The 27,324-nt window shown below is 38.6% G+C and overlaps 3 protein-coding genes across 11 annotated transcripts in view; all 3 read right to left on the bottom strand.

The window, feature by feature from the left end:
* dip2bb (disco-interacting protein 2 homolog Bb) overlaps positions 1-2,354 on the bottom strand; it is an 82,898-nt gene extending 80,544 nt beyond the window's left edge. For all 4 annotated transcript variants that reach the window (XM_052140307.1, XM_052140305.1, XM_052140306.1 and 1 more), the window contains exon 1: positions 2,135-2,354. In XM_052140307.1, the coding sequence (XP_051996267.1) occupies positions 2,135-2,219 (85 nt within the window). In that variant the 5' untranslated portion in view covers positions 2,220-2,354. The remainder of the gene's footprint in view (positions 1-2,134) is intronic.
* Positions 2,355-4,748: 2,394 nt separating this feature from the next.
* atf7b (activating transcription factor 7b) lies at positions 4,749-21,479 on the bottom strand. 4 transcript variants are annotated; one of them, XM_052140326.1, is made up of 12 exons: positions 21,418-21,479; positions 20,497-20,572; positions 17,874-17,970; positions 15,308-15,438; positions 13,740-13,898; positions 13,441-13,595; positions 13,008-13,101; positions 9,633-9,752; positions 9,365-9,460; positions 8,716-8,904; positions 6,846-6,948; positions 4,749-6,735 (listed from the first exon to the last, which is right to left on the bottom strand). In XM_052140326.1, the coding sequence occupies exons 2-12, from the start codon at positions 20,542-20,544 to the stop codon at positions 6,548-6,550; spliced, it is 1,380 nt and encodes a 459-aa protein (XP_051996286.1). In that variant the 5' UTR covers positions 20,545-20,572; positions 21,418-21,479; the 3' UTR covers positions 4,749-6,547. The 4 variants fall into 4 exon arrangements, with proteins under 4 accessions (XP_051996286.1, XP_051996285.1, XP_051996283.1 ...); XM_052140325.1 differs by having other exon boundaries at positions 21,379-21,462; XM_052140323.1 differs by lacking the exon at positions 21,418-21,479 and having other exon boundaries at positions 20,497-21,372.
* A 326-nt stretch (positions 21,480-21,805) lies between these two features.
* The window catches only part of larp4ab (La ribonucleoprotein 4Ab), a 43,794-nt gene continuing 38,275 nt past the window's right edge, over positions 21,806-27,324 (bottom strand). The window contains exon 17 of one of the 3 annotated variants that reach the window (XM_052140310.1): positions 21,806-25,727. In XM_052140310.1, coding sequence (XP_051996270.1) covers positions 25,356-25,727 — 372 coding nt within the window. In that variant the 3' untranslated portion in view covers positions 21,806-25,355. The remainder of the gene's footprint in view (positions 25,728-27,324) is intronic. The other 2 variants (XM_052140311.1, XM_052140312.1) reach the window with 2 other exon arrangements.

Consider the following 27,324-nt stretch of genomic DNA (forward strand, 5'->3'; position numbering starts at 1 on the left):
CATCAGACCAGCATGAGAGCTGCATTCTCTGTCTAGGCCTCGCCCATACAGAGTAGGCTCTCATGGAGACAGACTGTCCTCACTGCGAGGGCATGAGTCTCAAGACACTGCGCTCACGATTCAGCCTTGTTCTGAGGGACGATTCAGCCCTCCCACCCGCCTGTTCTGTGATACCCGAGGTGTTACACAAGGAGGCACAGCGGGACCGCAAGGTCGAGCAGGATGAATTTGAGGTGGTCCTCATGCCGGCACATGCCACGTGAGCCCTCAATCGACGAGCTCCGGCCCTCTGTAAGAGCGCAAGGCCTCATCACGTTCGGCGGTTCTGACACTGGGGCTGATGACCATGTCATGTCTCTCACTGCATCAGGCGAGTGGTCAGTGGATGATGCTACTCTCCCATCCCATCCACGAGATGCCTCTACACGCTAAAATGGAATGTGTTCACTGATTGGTGACCCAGTAAACTGCTCCATACATGAAATTCTCATATTTCTTCAAGAGCGATTAGATGCAGGACAAAGTTTATGTAGCGACTATATTTGTGTATCACACACCTGAAGCCACCGACACTACAGGCAAACATGATTTAATCATAAAGTTCTTTAGAGGAGCAAGACGATTAAATCCACCTTATCTGGCTACAGTCCCGACTTGGGACCTAACTTTGGTCCTAAAAGCACTCACAGGGCCCCCTTCGAGCCTTTGGACTCTGTTGATTTGTGCATTCTATCCATTAAGACCGCACTACTGTTTCCTCTAGCCTCAGTAAAATGGGTTGGTGACTTACATGCACTATAAATTGCCCTGGCTTACGAGTCACAGAGTAAGATTTGCAAGATTTGTGTTAAAGCACACTCAACTAGAGGCATGGCCTCCTCATTAGCATGGACGAATGGTATGTCTTTTATAAGACAAATGTTTTGCGGTAGGAAGGTCTTCATAAAACACATTCGCAAGGTTTTACAACCTAAATGTAACGTCTCTCTCTCTGCACAAATCATCTCTCTCTACGTTTGCCAAATTATTACTTATGCCCCTCCCCTTAAGTACGGGCTCCCCATAATTTTACACAACCCCCCTGCATCAGGCCATTGTAATTTACCAGAAAGTCAAAAGCACTTTCATTACAAATAAACTCTCTTACTGACTGGGTTTGTGAAGTGGTTCATTCTAAAAGGGAAGGGCTCAAAAACCAAAGCCAATATTAGAATACTGCTGTTATTGTAGAACGATTTCAACTAGGTGTGGAAGGACAACTCCCCCATATGCTTTAGCAAGCAATGTCTCGTTCCCTTCATCTCAGGGAACCGAGGTTACGTAGGTAACAGAGACGTTTTCCTGCTTTGTCTGATTTCATTTTAAATAAGCAGTTTTTATTAAGAGTTATCAGCTCATTGGTGTGCATGTAAAAGTGCTCACTCTACGAAAATACGATTATCTGTCACCACCTACTGGCGTAAAGGTGTAATCTCGAGTAATTAAAAGGAACAGTTAATCAATTTTACTATTTAGTGATCCAAATAGTGAAGCGTTCGTCCAATCATATTCGAGGACCGGAAAATCTGTTGTAAAAATTATAATACAATTAGTACAACTATTGTTTACAAACAATATTTCCTAGTTTGCTTACTATTTCTCCAACAGAACGTATAATGTTCGAATAATCCAATTGTATCATTGAATGTATTTAGATGGACAGTTTACTAGTTTATAAAGTCGGTCCAAAGTATCCAGAGGTCTGCTATACAGAATAACTGTGGCCTGTAATTAATCGCGTTTATAATCGCGTACTGCTCGCTTCACAGACTCACTGTTTACGTTTTCACGATGTTGAGTAAATAAGGACACTAACCAGAGCAATGTCATGGCAATAAAAGACCAAAACAAAGCGGGAAAGACATTTAAAATGTTGAATCGGTACGAGATGCAGAAAAGGAGGTCAGTATGTTTCCGCGAGTGGCGGCGACATTGAAGCATCATTACGGAACCTGATGGGTGTACAGGGATGCTGATATCGAGGATGCGCGACCGATAAAGCCGCTTACATTAACACATATTCACCCAAACCCACGCATTCAACCCCTCTTTCATCCACATTCGTTCTTCATTCCCTTGTTGTTTAAAGGCTTACCCTCCGACAGTTCCAGGTCCAGCTCAGCGAGCTGCTCTCGGACCTCTTGTGGGAGAGCGGACACATCCACACCGCGCTCCGCCATTGCGGCCCGAAACCGGAGGAAAGAACTGTGCAGTGCGGTTAACCGACAACAAAAGCAACCGACTACTCCTCACAGTGAAAAACAAATGTTATGAGACAGCAGACAGAGCACCTTCATCTCCGCCATGCCGAGAGACAAACCCCGACCGATGGGAAGAGTCACATGACCACAGCTCGGGATGAGGAGTCTGAAGCTGTGGTCTGAAACCGTGGCAGTTTTGCTCCCTCTGGCGTGATGTGGGAGAATCTTTGTCTTCATGGAATATCTGTAACCCAAAAGCAAGATTATGTGTAAACAAGTATTACATGTTCCTGGATCCATTGTATTTATTTGTTTATACAATTTATCCAAAGTGACTCACAAAAAAGAAATGCTACATCATCAGCCAATCATTCTAAAGCGATCTTTACACTGCCAAGGTGGCACAGAAGCTTAATTTAAACTGGCATTTGGATGCATTAACACAAACGGTTTAATTATGCTCAGAGCAGGCATAAATGCATTTACACAGACATTACAACTGCATACAAAATTTGAATATAGAAATATTAAATTATACCTTGAATATGAAACTAAAACCACCTTCCTCATGTTGTGTAAGGTCCCCCTCGTGCCATCAAAACAGTGGCAAATTTTTTTTAATAATATACTTTTTCAGTTTGAACCAGTCTGGCCACTCTCTGTTGACCTCTCTCATCAACAAGGCATTTCCATCCACAGAACTGCCACTCACTGGATTATTTATATTTGTATTTATTTGTTTGGCACCATTCCGAGTAAACTCTAGAGACTGTTGTGCTTGAAAATCCCAAGAAATCAGCAGTTGCAGAAATACTCAAACCATTCTGATGGTTGATGTGAACATTAACTGAAGCTCCTGACCCATATTTGCATGATTTTATGCACTGCTGCCACACGAATGGCTAATAAGATAACCGTATGGATGATCGTTGGTGCCAGATGGGCTGGTTTGAGTATTTCTGTAACTGCTGATCTCCTGGAATTTTCTTATACAAATTCTCTAGAGTTTACCCAGAATGGTGCCAAAAACCAAAAACATCCAGTGAGAGGCAGTTTAGCGAATGGAAATGCTTTGTTGATGAGAGAGGTCAACAGAGAATGGCCAGACTGACAAAGTCTATGGTAACTCAGATAACCGCTCTGTACAATTGTAGTGAGAAGAATAAAATCTCAGAATGATGTTCTTATGCAAGTTTACGAAGGGGACCTACACAATATTAGGCAGGTGGTTTTAATGTTGAGGCTGATTGTTGTATAAGATCTTTCATTACAAAAACAAAGTTTAAGGCTGCTCTAAGGTGGGTTAGAGTCTTTTATGCTGCATTGCGTCTTGACACAGAATTGTATGCAGGCACAAAGCAGGATTAACTTGGCTGTGTAAAGACGCATTAAGATTGTATTATAAGAAGTGCTTACAAAGTTCCAAATTCAATATACAAATACAATATAAAAAAAATATTAACACTTCATTATCTTTCTAAAAAAAAAAGGGGGCAAAAACCAAGGCAACAGTGAGGAAGTGGAAGTGAACACTACAATGGAAGTGGATGGGGCCAATTGTTGGTTTTATCTGCACTAAAAATCATATTAATATTGTTTACGTCTTGTGGCAATACTTTTGAAACAGTGAGTATTTTAATGTTTAGCAATTGGCCCCATTCACTTCCATTGTGAGGGCCTCACTGCAACCCAGATTTGTACTTTTGTTTTTGAGGAATCGATAGTTACATTATTGTGGTTATCAACATTATGCCACAAATGCTGTAGAGTGAGCAATATTTAAGCCTTTTTACTATAAAATCTCCTACCTGTCCTGTAATTGACAATAGGCACTAAGAATCCAAATCAGCAAAAACAAAAGAAGAATGTGAAAGTGGAGATTGATAGTAAAGAAAAAGGACATAAATATTTATCTTTTTCTCATCCACACTTATTTAGCTTCTGAAGATATGGATTTAACCACTGGAGTTGTAAGGATTTATTTTATGCTGACTTTTAAGTGCTTTTAGAGATTTAAAATGCATTCATTTGCATTGTGAGGACCAACAGAGCTGAAATATTCTTCTAAAAATCTTCATTTGTGTTTAGCAGAAGAAAGCAAGTCACATCTGGGATGGCATAAGGTCGAGTAAATAATGAGAGAATTTAATTTTTTGGCGACCTATTCTTTTAAATTGTATTGAACCCAGAATATTCCTTCATAGGAACACAGGATCGGTGTTTGGACTAAGGTTGGAAATTAGGGCAAGGGATATGATTAGGCTTATGAAAGGGGTGCATAGACTCGGGGTTAGGATGTAAGCTTTGGGTTTAGGTAAGAGGTAGCGTTGAACTTGGGTATAGGACTAGGATAATGACCTGTAACAACATTCATATCAAATTACGATTGCCCTCTGATTTATTGTTCAGGGTTAGGGCTATGATTAGTGAACAGGAATGCTCTTCTGGGAATAACACAGGATTTTTGATCCAGAAACATGTCCTGCTTGTGTTAACCACGTGTGGAGACATTCTCAATGAAAGGCATTACACAAGGTCTATAACATGTTTCGAATATACTGTATTGCCTATACTGAAAAAAACACAATGCTTTAGTGCCTCATCCATGTTATTCCATAAACACAGACCAGTCATGTACACAAGTCTGGATATCATTGCACAACTTCTATACACACACAAAGGATAAAAGCCACTTTCAAAATCAAATTTGTTGCACAAAACAGCACAATCCATATAATTAAATGTGCAGAAGTCTAGCTAGAGTTTCATTAACGTTTAATTATAACATTTCTTAAGGACCATTTCAGTTAGTCAATATCATACAGTAAGCAATGTTTGTATGCCGACACTTATTTCATATTTACAGCTCTAGTTTAAGGGCTTCACTGACACATTACACAATCTGGGATCAGTGAGTTACAGTATACAAACTGTAGAAAGCAGCACATTCTGCTTCCAAATATGATCAATCCAGAGGCAGGTCAATCACAGAAACTGATATGACAGGCTGAATTTTTTAAATAAAACCTAGATAGTTTAAAACCTGTGTTCAAAAACTAAATATTGAAAGTTGGATTTAAAAAAAATTAACGAATTTGATGAATTTAAAAGCCAGGCTTAAACAAATGCAGATTATATTATAAAAAAAATTTGATGGGTAGGGGTTACTCATCAACTACACAAGACTATCTGTGAACTGTTTAATGGAGTAAAATAAAACCTTAAGCTTTGTGTTAGTTATGTGCAGATGACAACATCTACTAAGGGTTGACAAGAGTAAATAACTAAAATGTTTCATTTGTATAAAGTCTTTCAAAGACCCAAGTTCACTTAAAAGCATTTTCAACCACTTTGAAATGGGATGTCACATTCATTGCCGGGTTAGTTAACTACTATACATTCACAAAATGCAAGAACAACAGTCATTACACGTGAGTGTGTGTTTCCTCAAACTTTGGGTTCGAACCTCTTATGTAAAAGGATTTATGTATTTTGGTTAAAGATAACTATAATTCAGCAGAGCATATCATAATCAAACTGATTGAAAACACATCCATGTGGTTACACTACCCGTTACATCCATATATAGACTGCAAAATTCAAACAAAACTGATAACGATATTCAAATATAAAAATATATTGCTCTTATTTCTCTCCATTCAAAGTCCATTCTGCGGTGCCAGGTTACACTAATATGAGACCGGATCTTCACTTTAACAGCACAGAAGCACAGACCTGAGAGAGATACAACAATTAAATCAAGACAGAGAGGGACAATAAGGTAAATGAGAGAAAGAGTTAGAGCGAGTATGTGAGAGACAGAAATAGCAAGAGAGAGTGAGACATAAGGTGTAAAACGTAACTGCATAGTGTAGTAATCATCTCATTAATGTGGCCAGAATCATGCAATGAATTGTTCTATTAGAAAAGGGGGGGGTCTGCAAACAAGACAAAATATCAACTGAATGCATTAGTGAAAGTGTATATCTCTAAGTGTACTGTATATCTTATAGAGATGACAGAAGAACAGACTTCCACTTCAGTGCTTCCATGTCTGTGCAGTCTGAGAGTGGCAACCTATAACAGGCAACACTGTTTTGCCACTCAGCCCAGGGACAGTTTGTGACTGGCAATTGGTGAGCAGGGTGTGGTCAAGGCGTGGTAACATTGGTTCCCATTTGTCACATGAGAGGCATTAATAAACACATTGTAACTGACAGTTTTGAGGGGAAATGTTTGGGAAATTCACTCCTTTGAAAGTCTCATCGACAGTATATCTAGATCCTATTGGCTGAGGGATATGCTCATCATCTGGACGTGGCCTGTAATTGGGAGGAAGCATCTCCTGCTGTGTTACTCCATTGGCCAGACCCCATTCCTGCTAAAACGGCAACAGCCTCTGCGGCACGTACACTCAGACCATTAACAGATACTGGCGCTGGAACCGATACTGGCATCACCAAAGCAGATGCTGAATTCTCATCCACCCCTGCAGCTAAAAGGAAAGAAAGGAAGAAAGGCAAGATGAATGCTATGCATAAAGGATTTAGGACATATATAAAAAATGTGTGGGGTGGATGTAAGGACGATGAATGGCTGGCCTACCAATGTACGCTTTTTTCTGCATGGCAGTAACAGGGCAGTCCTTATGGGCCAATAGCAGCTCTTTAAGTTGTGTCACTTCAGTTCTCAATAGGGACACTTCATTCTGTCAATCACACATACACAACAGTGTCAGTGAAGCCCTTTAAAATTTCTGATAGCCACATCTTGTATCAAAGTCTTTAAAGGAATGTTCCGGGTTAAATACAACTTGAACTCTATCAACAGCATCAGTGACATGCTTTTGACTACCATCGAAAAAAACAAATTCGTCCCCAAGCTGGTAAAAACAAACTTTTACATCACTGCACTTAAAATTGACATTTGAGCACCACGATAAAGGTTAAAACATTAACATTACACAAGTTGTTTAAGTACTGTTTACATGGAGTTAACTCTACCCACAAGAACCACATCTGTATAACCAGAGGTTATTCCTCCAAGAAAAGTAGTCCAGATGCAAAAGGATGATTAAAGGGATGGACTAGTTCACTCAAAATTCTCTCATAATTTACTCACCCTGATGCCATCCCAGATTTGTATGACATTCTTTCTTCAGCAGAACACAAACTCAGCTCTGTAGGGCGATACATTGCAAATCATAAGGTTTCAAAACATTGAAGCTCAAAAAAGCACATGAAGGCAGCATAAAAGTAATCCATATGACTTGAGTGGTTAAATCCATGTCTTGTGAAGCAATATGATAAATGTGGGTGAGAAATAGATCAATATTTAAGTCCATTTTTACTAATTGTCCTCCCTACCCAGTAGGTGGCGATATGCATTAAGAATGTGAATTGCCCAAAAGTGCTTGGGGGATTTAAAAGAAGAAGAGTGCTTGGGGGCCTGGGTAACTCAGCGAGTAAAGGCACTGACTACCACCCCTGGAGTCGCGTGTTCGAATCCAGGGTGTGCCGAGTGACTCCAGCCATTTCTCCTAAGCAACCAAATTGGTCCAGTTGCTAGGGAGGGTAGAGTCACATGGGGTAACCTCCTCATGTCGCTATAATGTGGTTCTCACTCTCAGTGGGGCATGTGGTGAGTTGTGCGTGGATGCCGCAGAGAATAGCGTGGGCCTCAACACGCACCATGTCTCCGCGGTAATGTGCTCAACAAGCCACGTGATAAGATACGCGGATTGACTGTCTCAGACACGGAGGCAACTGAGATTCGTCGAGGACTTAGAGCACAGTGGGAATTGGGCATTCCAAATTGGGGAGAAAGAAGAAGAGAGCTTAGGACGGCTGTTTAAAAGTGGAAAATCATAGTAAATAACACTTAAATATTGATCTGTTTCTCACCCACACCTATGATTTCACTTCAGAAGATATTGATTTAACCACTGGAGCCATGTGAATTACTTTTATGTTGCCATTATATGCTTTTTGAGCTTCAAAGTTTTGTACCATTGATTTGCCATGTATGGACCTACAGAGCTGAGATATTCTTCTAAAAAACTTTGTATTCATCAGAAGAAAAAAAATCATACACATCTGGAATGGCATGAGGGTGAGTAAATTATGAGAGAATTTTCCATTTTGGGTGAACTATATCTTACAGCTCAAATAAGTCTTAACAAAACTGTTAGCTTCACATGTCTGCTTTTAAACTCTTTGAAACACTGGCCACGTAGATTTCTAATGTACTGCAAATAATTGCAAATAGATAATTTGCTTTTACAAGCTAAGGGACATCAAAATTATTTTAGGTGGTAAATGATAGTAGACCACATATGCTGTTGCATTCAACTCAGAACATTCCTTATAAATCAAAATTGTTGTATGTCAATATTAAATGTAATTACAACATTACTGATAAGAAAATAATTTGTCTCAATTCTTTCAATTCGCTTGTTCATTACTGTGTGACTCACACTGAGGGTGACGTTTGAGGTGGCTAACTCTTCGGCACGTTTCTCTAGGGCACTGACCCACACTTTTCGTTTCTGCCGACAACGTGAGGCAGCTGCTCGGTTTCTTTCAAGAAAGCGACGCCTGCGCTCATCTGGCTCTATATCTGCCCCCCGACGCCTGCGTCCACCTTTTGGTGGAGCAGGGGATACCTGCAGGACATAGCATGAGCTGTCAGATCCATTGAGAAAGTACTACGAAACCAACATGCTTTTACGAACACTTGAAGGGATAATTGAGCAGGTACCAAACCCGTTTGACTTTCTTTTGAAAAGTGATCCCTGGTCCCCATCCACTTTAACTATATGGAAGGGGCAACTAGGACATGCTGCTAAATAGAACCCTTTTGTGTTCCATAGATGTTTGGAACAACATGAGGATGAGTACATGATGACATTTTTTTTAATATTTGGGTGATTCATTTGTTTTACATTCACACATCTACAGTAGTACAACAAATTCCCCATTAAACCCCATTATAAGTATTTATTAATTAAAAAAAAATCTATTCATCCAAAAAAAAAGAACAGGAATTAATAAGAATTGTTTTTTTTTTTTACCAAATTAATTACTAGTTTGCATGTAACACAGGTATGAGGTGTCTGTGAGCACCTGTGGTTGAGCAGGTGACGGTGTCTCAGTGTGATCTGTTTTTTGTATTGGTGCTGGTCCACTAGGACTCTGCTGAGAAAGTGCTGCCTTAAGCCTCTAGAGAGAGACAGATCCCATATACAAACACAAATAAACACCACCGTGTTTAAATTAACGCTCAAAACCTTTAGGTGTTACATCTAGTTTTTTGTTATTATAATAAGCCCATTGTAAAAATAGTATACCTATTTAAGCACTGCATGTGGGGGGTGTGGGGGTGCACTCTCACCGTCTTGGCATCAGAGTGTGTACTGTATCCAGATGGAGAGGAGGAGCCACTGCTGCTTCCACCAATAGGAGGTCCTGGAATCCCAGGGATATTGGGAACCATATTTGATGATCTGGCAAGCTATATTTATACACACATAAACAAACACCAGGTTAACAAAGAAACATGAATACAAATACAAAACAAATGAGTATATGTTTGACAAGTGAGGGTCAAATTGCTGAGAATGCTGTCACAAATAGCTAAAAAAAAAACAGCTAAACAGCTCCCGCTGATCAGATGATTCAGCACCAGCAGTGTTCCATCACAGCCTGGCCATGCCCCCCTCCTCCTCCTCCTCATCATCATAGTTGCCAATTCAGAATATTTTGCCTTTACAAAGTAATTTATGCAACCAATTTAAATATTTTGTCAATAATAACATAACTGTTCTTACAAACTCTAGACTGCTGTCAACCACAACTACACACATGGCCATAAAATGACGTTTCATGACACTAGAGTAAAATATTCAGTCAGTGAACTGGAGAATGAATAGTCTACATTGCAAATAGGTTTGCAATTATCAGAAATATCCATAGTTGCTAACGTTAATGAATGAATGAATAGAATATAACAGGCACACTATTTTACTCAGACTAAAAGTTGTTTATTTGTGCACAGCACAGAATTACAGATGTTATAATCAGATGTGGCTTACTTGTCGCATTTCTTTCATGAAACATAAAAAACTATGAAAAACTGTTACACACGACTTAAAGCAAATTCTCCCATTTAAAACAAGTCCAAAAACACTGCGATTAATGATGTCAAGTTTGTGAATGAATCTTTCTTTTGAACTGGTTCTCTTAAGTGAACGAGTTGAACCATTTCACCAAATTGGACTGAATCTTTTGAAACAGTACACGTCTTGAGTCAACGCTGATCCACAAGTTACTCTATCTTAACCTGTTTCTCGGACATGCATCTGACGCTAAATAATCCGATAACCAGGAGTAATACGATCATAGAACTGGTGATATCTGCTTTTCCTAACTATTCTTTGCATTCAACCGCTCCAACTAGTTCACAAATCGGACGGAATAAGTCGCTCGCAACAGTTCTCGAGTCAACAGTACACTGAATTGAGAATCGACTCGTTCGAAGGTGTCTGACACTGAGAACTGATGAGCTGCTGACATAGAGCATGTGTGATTAAGGGGCGAAATGTATGTTACAGCTTTATTTTGCTGAACAGCATAAAGTAAACAAATAAAACATTCTGGAAATATGTTTATGACTTGATTGTAATACCATTTTATCAATGTATGAAAATTATCCGGTCGCAACAGTTTTCGCGTCAACAGTACACTGATCCAGGGACAGCAGAACTGCTGATGAGCATGCATGAACCGAAGACTTAAATGAGTGGCCGAAACAATTCAGTCGAGATGAATTAAGATAATACAAATTAATTTGACTATTGAATATCATGCATAACTATTGAGTATTGTGAATGCAGTAGGGTTGCAGGTGTACCATGGTATGTAAATTGATGGTTATCATCCCATGGTACATTTGCTTATCTACGGTATTGAAAAAAAGAACGCAACCGGATGGAGAACCTCACCTGCGCGCACGTGCATCTCCTTTCCTCCTCGACTGTCAGACTTGCGCCACACACACACACATGCAGTGGAGGAAATGTCAGAGAGTAGCGAGACGGTCTGACATAAATGTGTGTGAGTTAGAGCAGAGTTTCTCAACTGGTGGGTCGCAGGTCTATTCGGACAGGGTTGCGGACAGCAGGGAAAGAACAATGCCATCGTTCTCCCATTAAAGATATTTCAGCGGCCACCCAAGTGATAGACTATTTAGGACTGCCGAGGCAGATTTAATGATAAGCTCGCAATCAGTTAAAGGATTCTCATCTGTACTTTCGCACGAGTGTAACTGAACCAGCTCGCGATCATGATATACTATGATCTCTGGGCTTCCCTCGATATTGCGCAGACCTCAAAACTAGTGAGACTTTTCTAGTTTAAAGCATTACGGAGGAAGTCAAGTCAACCCCATCAAACAGTAGCAAACCTGACATGCCAAATAGCACTGAGGAAAAGAGCAACACGGTGCTATGTGCAAATTATTTTTCTCATTATACATCACCTTTACAAAACTGTTTTACAATTTTACATGAATAAAAGTAACTGTTATAGTTTCATATGAAATCATCTAAAAGGTAAATTCTATTAGACCTCATTTTATATCAACAGTTGCATTTGTAGTTAAAATTTTAAGATGTGTTTCAGCTAATATTTATTTTCATAAATACTAAAATGTACTATTATTTAAGACTAGCTACACTCACCTAAACATGATAATGAGGAACCTTTCCTCCTGTGTAATATGTACAGTATGTTCTGTTTGAATGATGTTTGAGCTTAGAAACAAACGGGATAATAATGGGCTCATATAAGTAAATATGCTTTTCAATTTTTAAAAGGGGTGAGAGAAACCTTCCTGTCAATTTTGTTGTTGATTTCAACAACAAAGATAATGTCACTTGATGCATGTCCTTGTACTTGAAAACCATGAACAAAACTATGTAACATAAAAGGAAATGCGACCCAATATACATTAAATACAGGTTATGTTTTCTACTTGATTTCCAATGTAAAATCTGGGTTCTGAAGCAAAACCAGTTGAGAACCACTGAGTTAAAGGTACAGACAGAAGCAGTCTAGCTGTGCCGTCGCACACCTACAGTATATGTTAATCGTTAATATTCATATGACATTACTTTTATAAAATGTTATTTTTCATTTAGTAGTTAATTTAACATGCTATGCTAACATGTAAACTAACATGCTTTAGCTATTTAACATGTTATAGTTACATGCTATTTTTTTTATCATGTTTATAATTAGTTTTTTTTATTATAATTCTGTTATCTTTCTTATTTTATTTATTTTCAAAAGGGAGACTTTTTTCACACATACTTCCATATAAAAAAATAATGTTTCAATTATAATTAAGTGTTTGTTCAACCAAAAAAACTCCTGTTTTCAATGCAAATTACATTTACTTTTTAAATTTATGCATTTGGCAGACACTTATCCAAAGCGACTTACAGTGCACTTATTACTGGGACAATCCCCCTGGAGCAACCTGGAGTTAAATGCTTGCTCAAGGACACAATGGAGGTGGCTGTGGGGATTGAACTGGCAACCTTCTGCTTACCAGATCTTTGCTTTAGCCCACTACGCCACCACCAATCCTCTTTTGATTTTGACCCAGTGCTAGTCAGGTGTGAATTTATTTACAGAAAATATTGTATTTCAATTTTTTAAATGCTAAAAGGTGTCTATATGGGGTAGGCTTTAAGGAAATCCTTACTGATATGACCGAAGTCTGCCCTGGACTGGGCAGTAGTGGAACAGTCTGACCATTTGGAAGCTGCATCAGCATGGGAAAAGAACCAGACGGTGAGCTGAAAACAGAGAGAAAGTGGTAATATTTTAGGAACTTTTTTCTCACAGAAGATGAGAGATGTGAACAACACTTCTCATGACTCATAAATAAAAATGCGGTGGATCAACAACTCTTTTTTAGTATCAGATGGTCACACCAGTGGTTTCATTTGGGTACAACACTACAAGAAACCATGAAAACAGCAAAAAAATAAATTACGAGCCAGAGTACATTTGGAATGCAGATGTGACTGACATTTCAATAAAAAATTTATTAAAATAAATAGATATGATCCTCCTTTCTCCACCTTATCGCTTGTGGTCTAAGGTTGCCGACCTCTGCACTGGTGTCTTTGTACCTGAGTCTGTTGGAGGGAGGGGTCCTTGTGATAACAGAGGTGGGTGAGGGCTGAGTCGGATTAATAGAATCGAATCCCTGGTGAAGAGAGAGCGAGCCTGGCCGCACTATGGTTGGCATAGGGGTAGAACTTGCAGCAGTTCTTGGTGGAACATCCTGTAAAAATGTGGATGCACAACATTATTTTATGCTTTAGTAAAGCAAAACTGATTAGAATGGGTATTTCACCTGTACGGTGTAATCTGACCGCACAATACAATCCAAATATCTTTCTCCTAATTACAAGACACTAAATCTCACCTTGCCCTTCCTCATGGCAACAGGGTCCTTTGCCATGGTGACTGCGTCTTTGCTGTTTGTCATGCTGGATGCGGAGACTAGGCTTTCCGAAAGGGAGGAGTCTATCTCAAGGGGCCGTTCCCTCTCTTTAACCTCAGTAGGCATCTGCAGCACTGGAAGCTTGTGGGACAAAAATATCTATCAAGTCCTGAATCAACTAGACATTTATATTTAGAAATGGAATATATATATATATATATATATATATATATATATATATATATACATACACACACTCACCTAAAGGATTATTAGGAACACCTGTTCAATTTCTCATTAATGCAATTATCTAATCAACCAATCACATGGCAGTTGCTTCAATGCATTTAGGGGTGTGGTCCTGGTCAAGACAATCTCCTGAACTCCAAACTGAATGTCAGAATGAGAAAGAAAGGTGATTTAAGCAATTTTGAGCATGGCATGGTTGTTGGTGCCAGACAGGCCGGTCTGAGTATTTCACAATCTGCTCAGTTACTGGGATTTTCACGCACAACCATTTCTAGGGTTTACAAAGAATGGTGTAAAAAGGAAAAACATCCAGTATGCAGCAGTCCTGTGGGCTGAAAATGCCTTGTTGATGCTAGAGGTCAGAGGAGAATGGGCCGACTGATTCAAGCTGATAGAAGAGCAACTTTGCCTGAAATAACCACTCGTTACAACCGAGGTATGCAGCAAAGCATTTGTGAAGCCACAACACGCACAACCTTGAGGTGGATGGGCTACAACAGCAGAAGACCCCACCGGGTACCACTCATCTCCACTACAAATAGGAAAAAGAGGCTACAATTTGCAAGAGCTCACCAAAATTGGACAGTTGATGACTGGAAAAATGTTGCCTGGTCTGATGAGTCTCGATTTCTGTTGAGACATTCAGATGGTAGAGTCAGAATTTGGCGTAAACAGAATGAGAACATGGATCCATCATGCCTTGTTAACACTGTGCAGGCTGGTGGTGGTGTAATGGTGTGGGGGATGTTTTCTTGGCACACTTTAGGCCCCTTAGTGCCAATTGGGCATCGTTTAAATGCCACGGCCTACCTGAGCATTGTTTCTGACCATGTCCATCCCTTTATGGCCACCATGTACCCATCCTCTGATGGCTACTTCCAGCAGGATAATGCACCATGTCACAAAGCTCGAATCATTTCAAATTGGTTTCTTGAACATGACAATGAGTTCACTGTACTAAAATGGCCCCCACAGTCACCAGATCTCAACCCAATAGAGCATCTTTGGGATGTGGTGGAACGGGAGCTTCGTGCCCTGGATGTGCATCCCACAAATCTCCATCAACTGCAAGATGCTATCCTATCAATATGGGCCAACATTTCTAAAGAATGCTTTCAGCACCTTGTTGAATCAATGCCACGTAGAATTAAGGCAGTTCTGAAGGCGAAAGGGGGTCAAACACAGTATTAGTATGGTGTTCCTAATAATCCTTTAGGTGAGTGTATATATATATATACATACACACATTGGAAGTGAAGTGAAAATTGCTTGAGTCAACTTTAATAATATGCAAATCTTACCGTGCCCTTAATTCTCCTCTCCTCTTCCTCTTGTGTTTTGCGAAGATCTTGTTCAAAGGAGCCAGCCAGCTCACTAAACAAACCCACCTCCTCACAATTCTTAAGGAAACGGGTGGGAGTGGGTGTCTGATCTGCATGCACACATATATACAACATCAGTATTAAATACCACTAAATGTTGTGTCTTTAGGTCAGCGTTAGGGAGTAGTTAACTAAAAGTTGACACTACTAATTTAACTATATTTTTATATAGTTAGCATGACAAGAGTTCAGATATTTTTACAATAATGTTGCTTTTCCAGTAGCAAGTTACATATTCCAACAAGTAGCATTGTGGTGTCACAAACCAGCACATTTGTCACAATCCTCTATCCCTTTCATGTAGCACTGGGAAAACCAAATTATTTAAGTGAAACGGTTCTTTGCAGACAGTTCATGTAAATGAACCGGTTAAAATAAATGAGGGAACTCTGATTAATTTTAGTGAGCAGGTTCTTTCAGGTGGTTCATGTAAATCAACTACTTTACAAATGATTGATGATTGACTTAAGCCACTTGCGAACTTAAATATCCATCCGTTTCCATACATGGAGGAAGGGGCTGAGTTACCTGGCAGTGATGCTGGGCTACCAAATTAATTGTAATTAATGGTAAATGTGGCAACTAGCAAATCTTCAGTGAAGACAGCACCTTGCAAAAGCTGAATCCTTTACCATCACCCACACTGTATAATTAATATGTACATTAATTAGAATGTAAGCATTGAACTGAGCTTGGCTAACGTGCTAAAGCTATCAGCAATTTGAGACATCAATTCCATCAGCTGGAAAACAGAGTGCTTTCATGTAGTAAAAACAACTTTAGTGTTCCATTTGGGACATTCAATACATGGCTGAGCGCACAGTGCATCTTATATTGAAACAAACTATATAATGTATTGCTGCCGTTTATCACTACATTTCGATTCAGTTAAATCAAATTTTATGTTTTTCTAGTTTGTGTATATTAAGCATAAATGTATGTTTTATTTAATCTTGTCACCCTATTTGTTTTAACCCTTACAAAAATTAATCATTGATTTAATGTAGTAATATTGTAATCAAATCAGAACTGAATGCAGAATTAAAAATGATCATCCGATTGTTCTATATCCAATTATATTTTCTTCTTTAAACATCACTGTAATAACTTCACTTTAGTTTAACCACTTTTAAAGGTATGACATGAGGAATACATTTTTCCTTGATTTTTTTAACATATCAGAGGTTACTGTACTATAAAACACTATTTATCTCCCAGAACTCAAAACTTCCTCCTCCCTGCAAAAAGAGCATGTTAAAAGCAAGCTGCCAAAACAACTCATTCTCTAATTGCGCTACATTGTGATGTCACACTGTGGTAGATATTTGCATCTGAACACCTCCACATCAACGGTAACTTTACCTTATCAATTCTGTAGCCCTGCCCAGTAGTGTTGAGCAGTGAGATGGCAAGGAGAGAGCAGGGCTGTGTTTCCCAAAAGCATCGTAAGGCTAAGTAGATTGTAGAAACCATTGGCGCCAATGGTCTCTATGATCAACTTAAGCTTGCGATGCTTCTGGGAAATGCAGCCAAGGTCAGTCAAGTGTGGAGAGCAAATTATAACAGTGGGCATTTACTGTCATGTTTTAAACGAGAAGCAGCAACAAAACCAAATGTTTCTGACAGAGGGTCGGAAAAAGGATGGAAAATTATGGAGGCATACATATGTTATATATGCCTCCCAGGAACAAATACAGGCACCTTTGTATAATGGGCAAACGTTCATTAATGTGTTTCCCCACTTTCTGTGACTAAAACTGGCATATATGCATTTTCTGGAGGTGAAAGCTTGAATCAACTGCACATCCTAGTATAGAAACGAACTGTGTGGAGCAATGCACGCTTATTCATTACAGGAGCTTCAGATGTCCCGGGCATATTAAACACGGGAGCAGATTTACTGTAAGCCGTGAACCAGGTGTGCAAGAGATATGGTCAAGATGCCATATCTCCACATCACACAAAAAAAGGCTCACTGACTTTTATCTGAACCACTGTCAAATGTAAAGCTGTAAAAGAGAGATCCAGTGTGTGCAAGATAGAGTCTGATAGGGACCAGGACGATCACCAAGCTGCAGCCAGAGAAAATAATTGTTTTGAGATTTTAAACTACAACAAATTAAACTTCACAATTCAATATGTTTTATGTATGTTTGTATAGTGCCTAATAATGCATTGGCAATGTACATGTAAATGTATCTTGCCAATAAAGCTTGATATGAATCGAATCTGCCCATTTGATTCTATTATTAAAAAAAAGTCATGACCCATTTAAGTTATGACTATCTTGTAGCTTGGGAAGCTACATATTCAAAGTAGCTTTCCCATGACAGAATGTTAACAATTTTCATACATAACCAAAGAGAACTTCACTGATGCATTGTTAACTTTCTAATCAATACCATGTGAAGAAAACTATATTTAGCTAAAGCAATCTGAACAAACAGAACCACATATATACATACCGGTACATGGGGATGCATACCTGCTATAATAACAGTGTCTGTTCTGGCTTGTCCAAACTTCAGTGTCATCTCATGTTTATGCTTATGCACTGCCAAATGGTCCTCATTGGTGAACCTCTGATGTAAAAGAGACATGGACAGAAACACATGCATTAGTGTTTTTTTGTGTGCTAATTTTTCAGTCAATTTGAGTATCATTTTGCTTCCCAGTCTATATTCAAATCAGATGAAAGATCAAGACAGAGATGCAGTGGGTGACATCTGTTGTTTTGATGATGGCTCATGTTATCCAGCTATGCAGTGCTATGGGAGCATCTTACAGTTGCTCAGTAAAGGATGGAATTAAACCGCTGGTATAATTTCAGAAAAAAGTTTAGGGCCAACAATATACCTCTGTCCCAAGAACATGTTATGGGCCAAGGCTATATTCAACTTAGACACTGAGGGGGAAATGTTCCCTTAATATTCAGTTAAGTGGTTAATGCATTTGCAGTTTTTTTTTTTTTTTTTTAGACCAGATTCCTAGTTTTTTTATGAAACGTCTCTCCTGGAATACTCTATTATGATTGGTCAATCGTAGCATTCTGCAGTCAACTATTTTTGTATAATGACTGCTAAACTGTATTTTTGACCATTGTCCAACTTCTCCCTAACAACCAATCTCCACTTAATGAAACAATTTCTCAACAGCTGAATATCAACATGATGACTCCGTTTTACAAAATCAATGACCATTTCTTTCATTATTTGTTAAGAAGTAATTTAAACCCGTTTAGGATGATAAAAGATCCCTCCGCTTCGTGCTGGGGTCCTGATCACCCCATTGGGGTTTATTTTGCAGAATGTCTGGCTAACAATATGCCATCTCTTAAATATCATGTTCAGGATTGAGGATCCCCCACAATCCTGAACATTTGGTGCAATCTTGTTTTGTTTGGTTCCAAAGGATCAGTAATTCACAGTATTAATACAGGTGAAACTCGAAAAATTAGAATATCGTGCAAAAGATCATTAATTTCAGTAATTCAACTTAAAAGGTGAAACTAATATATTATATAGATTCATTACAAGCAAAGTAAGATATTTCAAGCCTTTATTTGATATAATTTTGATGATTATGGCTTACAGCTTATGAAAACCCCAAATTCAGAATCTCAGAAAATTAGAATATTGTGAAAAGGTTCAGTATTGTAGTCTCAAAGTGTCACACTCTAATCAGCTAAACACCTGCAAAGGGTTCCTGAGCCTTTAAATGGTCTCTCAGTCTGGTTCAGTTGAATTCACAATCATGGGGAAGACTGCTGACCTGACAGTTGTGCAGAAAACCATCATTGACACCCTCCACAAGGAGGGAAAGCCTCAAAAGGTAATTGCAAAAGAAGTTGGATGTTCTCAAAGTGCTGTATCAAAGCACATTAATAGAAAGTTAAGTGGAAGGGAAAAGTGTGGAAGAAAAAGGTGCACAAGCAGCAGGGATGACCGTAGCCTGGAGAGGATTGTCAGGAAAAGGCCATTCAAATGTGTGGGGGAGCTTCACAAGGAGTGGACTGAGGCTGGAGTTACTGCATCAAGAGCCACCACACACAGACGGGTCCTGGACATGGGCTTCAAATGTCAAACGTCTTACCTGGGCTAAAGAAAAAAGAACTGGTCTGTTGCTCAGTGGTCCAAAGTCCTCATTTCTGATGAGAGCAAATTTTGCATCTCATTTGGAAACCAAGGTCCCAGAGTCTGGAGGAAGAATGGAGAGGCACACAATCCAAGATGCTTGAAGTCCAGTGTGAAGTTTCCACAGTCTGTGTTGGTTTGGGGAGCCATGTCATCGGCTGGTGTTGGTCCACTGTGCTTTATTAAGTCCAGAGTCAACGCAGCCATCTACCGGGACATTTTAGAGCACTTCATGCTTCCTTCAGCAGACAAGCTTTATGGAGATGCTGACTTCATTTTCCAGCAGGACTTGGCACCTGCCCACACTGCCAAAAGTACCAAAACCTGGTTCAATGACCATGGTATTACTGTGCTTGATTGGCCAGCAAACTCGCCTGACCTGAACCCCATAGAGAATCTATGGGGCATTGCTAAGAGAAAGATGAGAGACATGAGACCAAACAATGCAGAAGAGCTGAAGGCCGCTATTGAAGCATCTTGGTCTTCCATAACACCTCAGCAGTGCCACAGGCTGATAGCATCCATGCCACGCCGCACTGAGGCAGTAATTAATGCAAAAGGGGCCCAAACCAAGTACTGAGTACATATGCATGATTATACTTTTCAGAGGGCCGACATTTCTGTATTTAAAATCCTTTTTTTATTGATTTCATGTAATATTCTAATTTTCTGAGATTCTGAATTTGGGGTTTTCATAAGCTGTAAGCCATAATCATAAAAATTATATCAAATAAAGGCTTGAAATATCTTACTTTGCTTGTAATGAGTCTATATAATATATTAGTTTCACCTTTTAAGTTGAATTACTGAAATTAATGAACTTTTGCACGATATTCTAATTTTTCGAGTTTCACCTGTATATAATACACAGACAAGGTTGATGCGCAAGACTGTCAAAAAAAAAAAAAAAAAAAAGAGGGATTTGGGGAAGAGAAACAGCACAAGTGTGATACATAAAAAAAAGCGCTGTCTTACCTGTCCACAGCCTGGGGCAGTGCAGACGAAAGGTCGATCGTCTCCCATTTTAGATCAACTACTTCCTGTGACACTTCTAAAGACCATCCAGATAGAATAGTTACGATTTGCCTTAAAAAGGCCCAATATTGGTCAAAAGCCTAATGTCAATTCTTTTCAGTAACTCCAGCTCAAATCATCATCTGATCATAAATCGCCCATGTGTAAAATGTCAATTATTTCAAATTTTGGCATTGAAACTGTTCTTCCTACAGTCTTTTGGCAGATGTCAGGAATGCTACTCTACGGGCCTTCACTGCTCATAATACAGAGGCCTGCTGTGATCAACTGACTGCATAATCTATATGATGACTAAAAGATAAGACACTTTTCATTTGACTATTGATCATCTCTGTTAAAGAACATTTCCGCTCAATTAAACCTGCACGTACACTCAATAGCACATTCACACTAACACAGAACTAGCTAGCATGCGTTTCCTCTCTATTCGTAATTCTAGAAATATCTCTACAATAGAACTAGTTGCGAGTGTCTTGTAATAAAGCAGTAACGTTCATTTTAACAAGACAATGACGTGTCGAGGGGTCTGTCTTGGCTCCTGGCGCACCGTGCGTCTTGTTTATATGGTTGTGCTGTAAGCTAACTGGCTAATGCTAACCACACGAGCCAACTTGCTGTAAAACCATATTAAACACTACAAGCAAGCGAGGCGAGAAAACACGAATGCGCCAATTAGAATCAACGAAGAGAACGTTGTTGATTGTGTCGCACCGCGTGCAGCTTACGCGCGACGTCACCTCCACCATTCGCGCGACCTGTGCTATTAGATTTGGAAAGCGGTAATTGTAATGCAGCAGACAATCCGAGTGTGTTGCGTGTCACCTGTTTCTCAGCCAAAGGTTTCAGTGTTTACAAATTTACCCTGCTCCTCCCTCTCTCGCTCCGCGTTCCCACCTTTGGAACTCCTCCACCAGCGAGCTCGCACAATGAAAATCTCGCGAGATGTTGAGGTAACACTCCTTTGGAGTGGTGATGAAAAATCGCGCGTGTCCACCCATCTCCGTGTTTGCACGCCAAATATCATATGACGCAAAAACGCAGGGATAACAGAAAAACCACGGTTAAGCTTTTTTTTTTTTTTTACTCCAAATGGAATGTATGTTGCCATTAATTGCACATTGGTATACAAAGCACTAAAAACAAAACTGCATTTCGTGGCTAGATTCATTTATTTGACTTATGTTTATTCTTATTTTAGTTAATACAGTGCATTATAGCCTTTACTAATAAACCTCCATCTTGATTAATTACTATAAAATGCCCCATTCAATAATAGTAAAAGAATGTGTACAGGATTCCAGAACAAAATACAGTCAGTCTGAATAACCCAAATTTTCAGATAGTTTTAAAGTTAATTATTATTATTATTTTTTGAATAGTTTAATCTTCATAAGTCAATGTTTTTATTAATACTAGGAACCCTTTACCATCACTGTCAGGGTGTTCAAGAATAAATGCAAACATGCAGATTAAAATAATTTTAGATTTTATTTCATTCATTTCCTTTTTTTCATTTAACATCTATAATGTTGTCAAAACACTTCACTTCTCTCAGCAGTTGCTATACCTATTCTCTCACAGTACAGAACCTATGAGAGAAAAAAAAAACATTTTTTTGTTCTTTTTCTGACTAAACATTTGCTACTTTCTCAATTTCATGTCTAACAATCTTACAGGCTACAGAGGATATAAGATTAGCAACAACTTAATACATTTCATTTAAACAGCCAGTTATGAATCAAATCAATTAATTCAGATAAACAAAAAATACAACCAGATCCACTGATTTCTCTAATTTTAGTGGCACGGTCTCTACACAATTTGCATCAAAATAGAATAAATCGGCAAATACAGAAAATAATCTGAAATAACAAATCTCAAAACTATTATCACATATGTTAGGACAAGAAAGCCACACTAATTTAAGTTGAACAAAAAACTTATTTAAAACAAAATAAATTAAAACAATGCCCACATGAACTTTCTCTCCCAAACTGTTCTTCGGTTTAAAGTTGCCAAATAAAATGAGGGAATTTTGAGAATTATTATTAGGTCACATTGTTACCTTTAGAAGGCCCCTAGTCAAAAGGATGTTTCATAAAATTAAAACACATATGCATACGCACAACTACATGATCATGATTATAATCACTCGCTCGTTAAACAGCACATGACAGAATGATGAGTTCTTATTTAAACAGCACTTCCTGAGATTGTCTGATTTGACTTTGGTCTGGATCGGTGCACAACATACATGTGAATGAGAGAGGAGTTAATAAAGTGGGGAGGAGAAATTGAAAATCATGCATTTAAGCATCACAAATGAAACATTTAAAACACATTCAAAAATACATTTCAATAACTAAAACTTAAGCCCCCTAAACCTTTCTATGATTACTGAATTCAAAAAGGCTATGATCAAGAAAAAAAAAAAAAAAAAAAAAAACCTGCATTAAGCCTTGGACGTAATTAGCAGTCATACATCAATTTTCTCTTGAGGTCCAGAATTCCCCTCCATTACCAAAAATCATTATGATATCAATGACAAATAATTTATGAACACTGTAGCAGGTATATTACAGAACATCACTCTGCATACAGGTCATCACACCTGAAATATACAGGCTTAAACATACAGATTAAACAAAGCAAACAAAAGACCATGTGGACTGACTGAATATTAGAGACTGGACATGAACCACACTTCTGAAGCAGCATATGAACTCTGACAAAGTAAAATCCACACCGATTATTGTAACCAGCATCTACAGCAGAAGGAAAAACTGACAATTCAGTCAAAAGCCAACAGTACAAACACCTGATCGCTATAAAAGTCTAACAATACTTTCACTTCAGAGGGCAAGGAAGACAGTGGATTCAAGACTTGCTCATCTAAACAAATGATTTAATTCTTTCAGCCTTAAAAGCAGCTTGATCTTCCCTTGGTTATTGACAGACCCAGCCTTCAAAAACACTGGACATCACAGATGACACTTTACAACACATGATGCAGCACAGCATGCCAACTCAAAATGCTCTTAAAACATACATCCTATGTTTGTCCATCATTTACTTGTCTTCTTTCAAATGGAGGCCCAGTACTATTCCATTTTTCATGAAATTCATATTAAAAGCTTATGTAACTTTGTTAAAATACTTTCTACCATCCAACCTTAATGTTAATCTTCTCAAAATCAGTCTCTTTGATTGACCAACAGCAGACGGGGGTGCATTTGGAAAGCTGTTTTGAAAAGTTTATTTCAGAAATTACTTACTTTTTAGTCTCATTCTGTACTTGGTTAAACCTACACATTTCCCCCTCTTTGAACATTGCGTACATGCAACCGGTTTCAATTTGCAGTTTTGGACTGGGGTGGGAACCTTTAGGCACCTTACAAGTCAATTTGATTTTGATTCGTGATCACATTGTGACTCCATGAAATGATTCAATGCATCTCAATAATTGAACAAAAGCCAAATCTTTTCCAATAAAACAGCTGACTGACCAAGCAATTTTCCGTGCACTCTTTGAATTCTGTGGAAGCTATGATACTTGATTAAGGATTTTTGTTTGGAATGAGTCTCAACCAATGAGGGCACACCCACATTCCGTTCGCTGACCATCTGATTCATACTACACACAAAACATAAGTACTTTTTCGATCTGGTAAATTAAATTTGATCGGCTGCCTCAACGCAACTTCCATGCACACCATTTCCACCCAAACTTAAAATAAAATTAAACTAATTTACAAGTACCGGATTGACCTGTCCTTGCTATTTTTAAGACGAGTAGAAGCGCTGATCACAGACTACACACAATTTCCTCAACCATTTCAGTGTCTTCAATACAACCATTCAAAGAAATTGCCAAACCATTTAATTTATTTCCATGTCTATTTAGACAATTTATATGTCAGTCAGATGGCTTTTCCTGTCTAAGTGGGCAGTTCTCTTGACATAATGTTCAATTTGGACCAGACCTTATGACATCAAGTCAAATAGACAGCAAGAACAACAGACCATTGTTCTTCCAGCTCTGGGCAGAAACGTGCAAAATTTTGAATACATATACATTTGCAGTCCTCTAAGCTTTTTCTAAAAAGCAAAAAAAAAAAACATTATTTCAATCATAAATTGTGCAATGAGACAGAATCATTTGAGAAAGCATTGTGATGCATCTTTAAACGTTTCTTTTTTTTGTCCCAGCCCCATTTAGGACAGGTGCAAACAGAAAGTAACAAACACGTGAGATGTATGGACCAGTGAGAAGCAGTTTCACGTGGTCTTTGTTGCATATGGAGAACATGTGCTGTCTAAATGTCTCACCAACAGTACTTTTACAAAAAAAAAAAAAATCTATAGTTTTTATAGATAATAAAAATTTACAGCATTATACACTAGTTCCAGGACCTTAAACACTCCAAGTAAAATCAAAATCCATTCACTAATCAAACGTTGTAAAATCACAGACACCACAGGAAGCATGGCCCGTTTGTCCTCCTTTCAAGTTTAAAAGGTTTGTTTCTCTCTTAAATTCCTAGTTTTCTCCTGGATTTTTATGGATCAAGTTCCCAAATGTCACAAGTCTTTAAGGAAGTAGAGGGTTCTTTGACACCACAGTGCAACAGTCCAGTTTTCATATGTAGATTTATCTTTATATATAAATATAAGAGAGAGAGACAGACAGACAGACAGAGAGACTCTTGCTTTGTGATATATATATATATATATATGTGTGTGTGTGTATATATCGAAGTGCACACACAAGTGTGCATGTATTGTGGGCATACGAGGCATTACTTTGGCGATCTGGGTGGGATGTTTTGTTCTTTTCCACTGCATCTGTTATACCCTGACTGTGGAGAGGTGCGTAGACCCTGAGGAGGCCGTCTCTGCTGCTCTCTGAGCTTAAAACCTGACCCTCTGGGGCCGTAACCACGTTGGTGGCCAGTCAGCACTCTGGACGTCCGACTCTCACTTCCTTTCTCTGCTTTCTCTTGGGAGCTGCAGTGGGATGAGGCTGGGCCTTCTGCTTTATTGCCACGAAGCTCACGTAGTGGTTGGTTTGTGGTAGGATAGGGGGTGGGGCTAGGCGGGGCTACCGGCATGGGAGGAGGGTCTTTGGGTGGTCTCTGACACACCTCTGCATAGCTCAGCTTCCGAGGCTCCTAAGACGACAGTCAATTAAAAATGGTAATCTAACAAAACATTTATTTTTAGTCCCTCAGTAGTAAAGCAAAAGAGCAAACATTAGCAATGTTTGGACATGAAATATAATACTTGTTACAGCATACAGCACTGCCAACTAAATCTCAAAATGCAGCATCCAAAATGCACGTTTCAAACAGTCGTATGCAACGCACTGTTGAATCAACGAGCGGTGTTCAGTTGTCTCCTTTAAAAATCTGTTACTAATCAGTACAGTAGTTATTTTGAATTTCTTTATCCAGTGTTGAGTAATAAATTTATACCCCATTGGCAACCTGATGAGATGTTAATTTGTGACTGATAACATATCGGTTTTATTGGTCACACTGACAATAGAAGGTTGAACACACTGCAGTATAGGACAGCACCTAGGACAGCACCTAATACAACACATTTTGGAAATCATAATAGGTCACCTGGGTGCGTGCATTAGGGTTGAGTCGATTCAATATCAGCCCTGGTTCCTTGGTATCGATACCAATTATCATTTAGGCAACAAATAAATCATTAAAAAAAAAATTATAATTTGATGAAATTACACAGAAAATTACTTGACTAAAAGAACTGCAGTTCATTTTTCTGGATTCCATGTAAAAAGTTTTAATTAAATGTTATGATTAAATTATGTTAAATCAAATACATACTGTACATAGCTTTAATCAAATGAAAGTTCAACAATAATATTTCAATGTTATTAAAACTTTATAGGCAAAATGCTACCATGGCTGAATCACAACATTCTGATAGTCAATACATTTGCTTTTGTGATATTGCTTGATAATATTAATAATAAACATTTAATATATATATATATATATATATATATATATATATATATATATATATATATATATATATATATATATATATATATATATATATATATATATATATACATACACACACACACAGTGAGGAAAATAAGTATTTGAACACCCTGCTATTTTGCAAGTTCTCCGACTTAGAAATCATGGAGGGGTCTGAAATTGTCATCGTAGGTGCATGTCCACTGTGAGAGACATAATCTAAAAAAAAATCCAGAAATCACAATGTATGATTTTTTTAACTATTTATTTGTATGATACAGCTGCAAATAAGTATTTGAACACCTGAGAAAATCAATGTTAATATTTGGTACAGTAGCCTTTGTTTGCAATTACAGAGGTCAAACGTTTCCTGTAGTTTTTCACCAGGTTTGCACACACTGCAGGAGGGATTTTGGCCCACTCCTCCATCCAGATCTTCTCTAGATCAGTCAGGTTTCTGGGCTGTCGCTGAGAAACACAGAGTTTGAGCTCCCTCCAAAGATTCTCTATTGGGTTTAGGTCTGGAGACTGGCTAGGCCACGCCAGAACCTTGATATGCTTCTTACAGAGCCACTCCTTGGTTATCCTGGCTGTGTGCTTCGGGTCATTGTCATGTTGGAAGACCCAGCCTCGACCCATCTTCAATGCTCTAACTGAGGGACGGAGGTTGTTCCCCAAAATCTCGCAATACATGGCCGGGTCATCCTCTCCTTAATACAGTGCAGTCAGCCCTGTCCCATGTGCAGAAAAA

The sequence above is a fragment of the Xyrauchen texanus genome, chromosome 13 (genome assembly GCF_025860055.1).
Source record: "Xyrauchen texanus isolate HMW12.3.18 chromosome 13, RBS_HiC_50CHRs, whole genome shotgun sequence".
Taxonomy (NCBI): Eukaryota; Metazoa; Chordata; class Actinopteri; order Cypriniformes; family Catostomidae; genus Xyrauchen; species Xyrauchen texanus.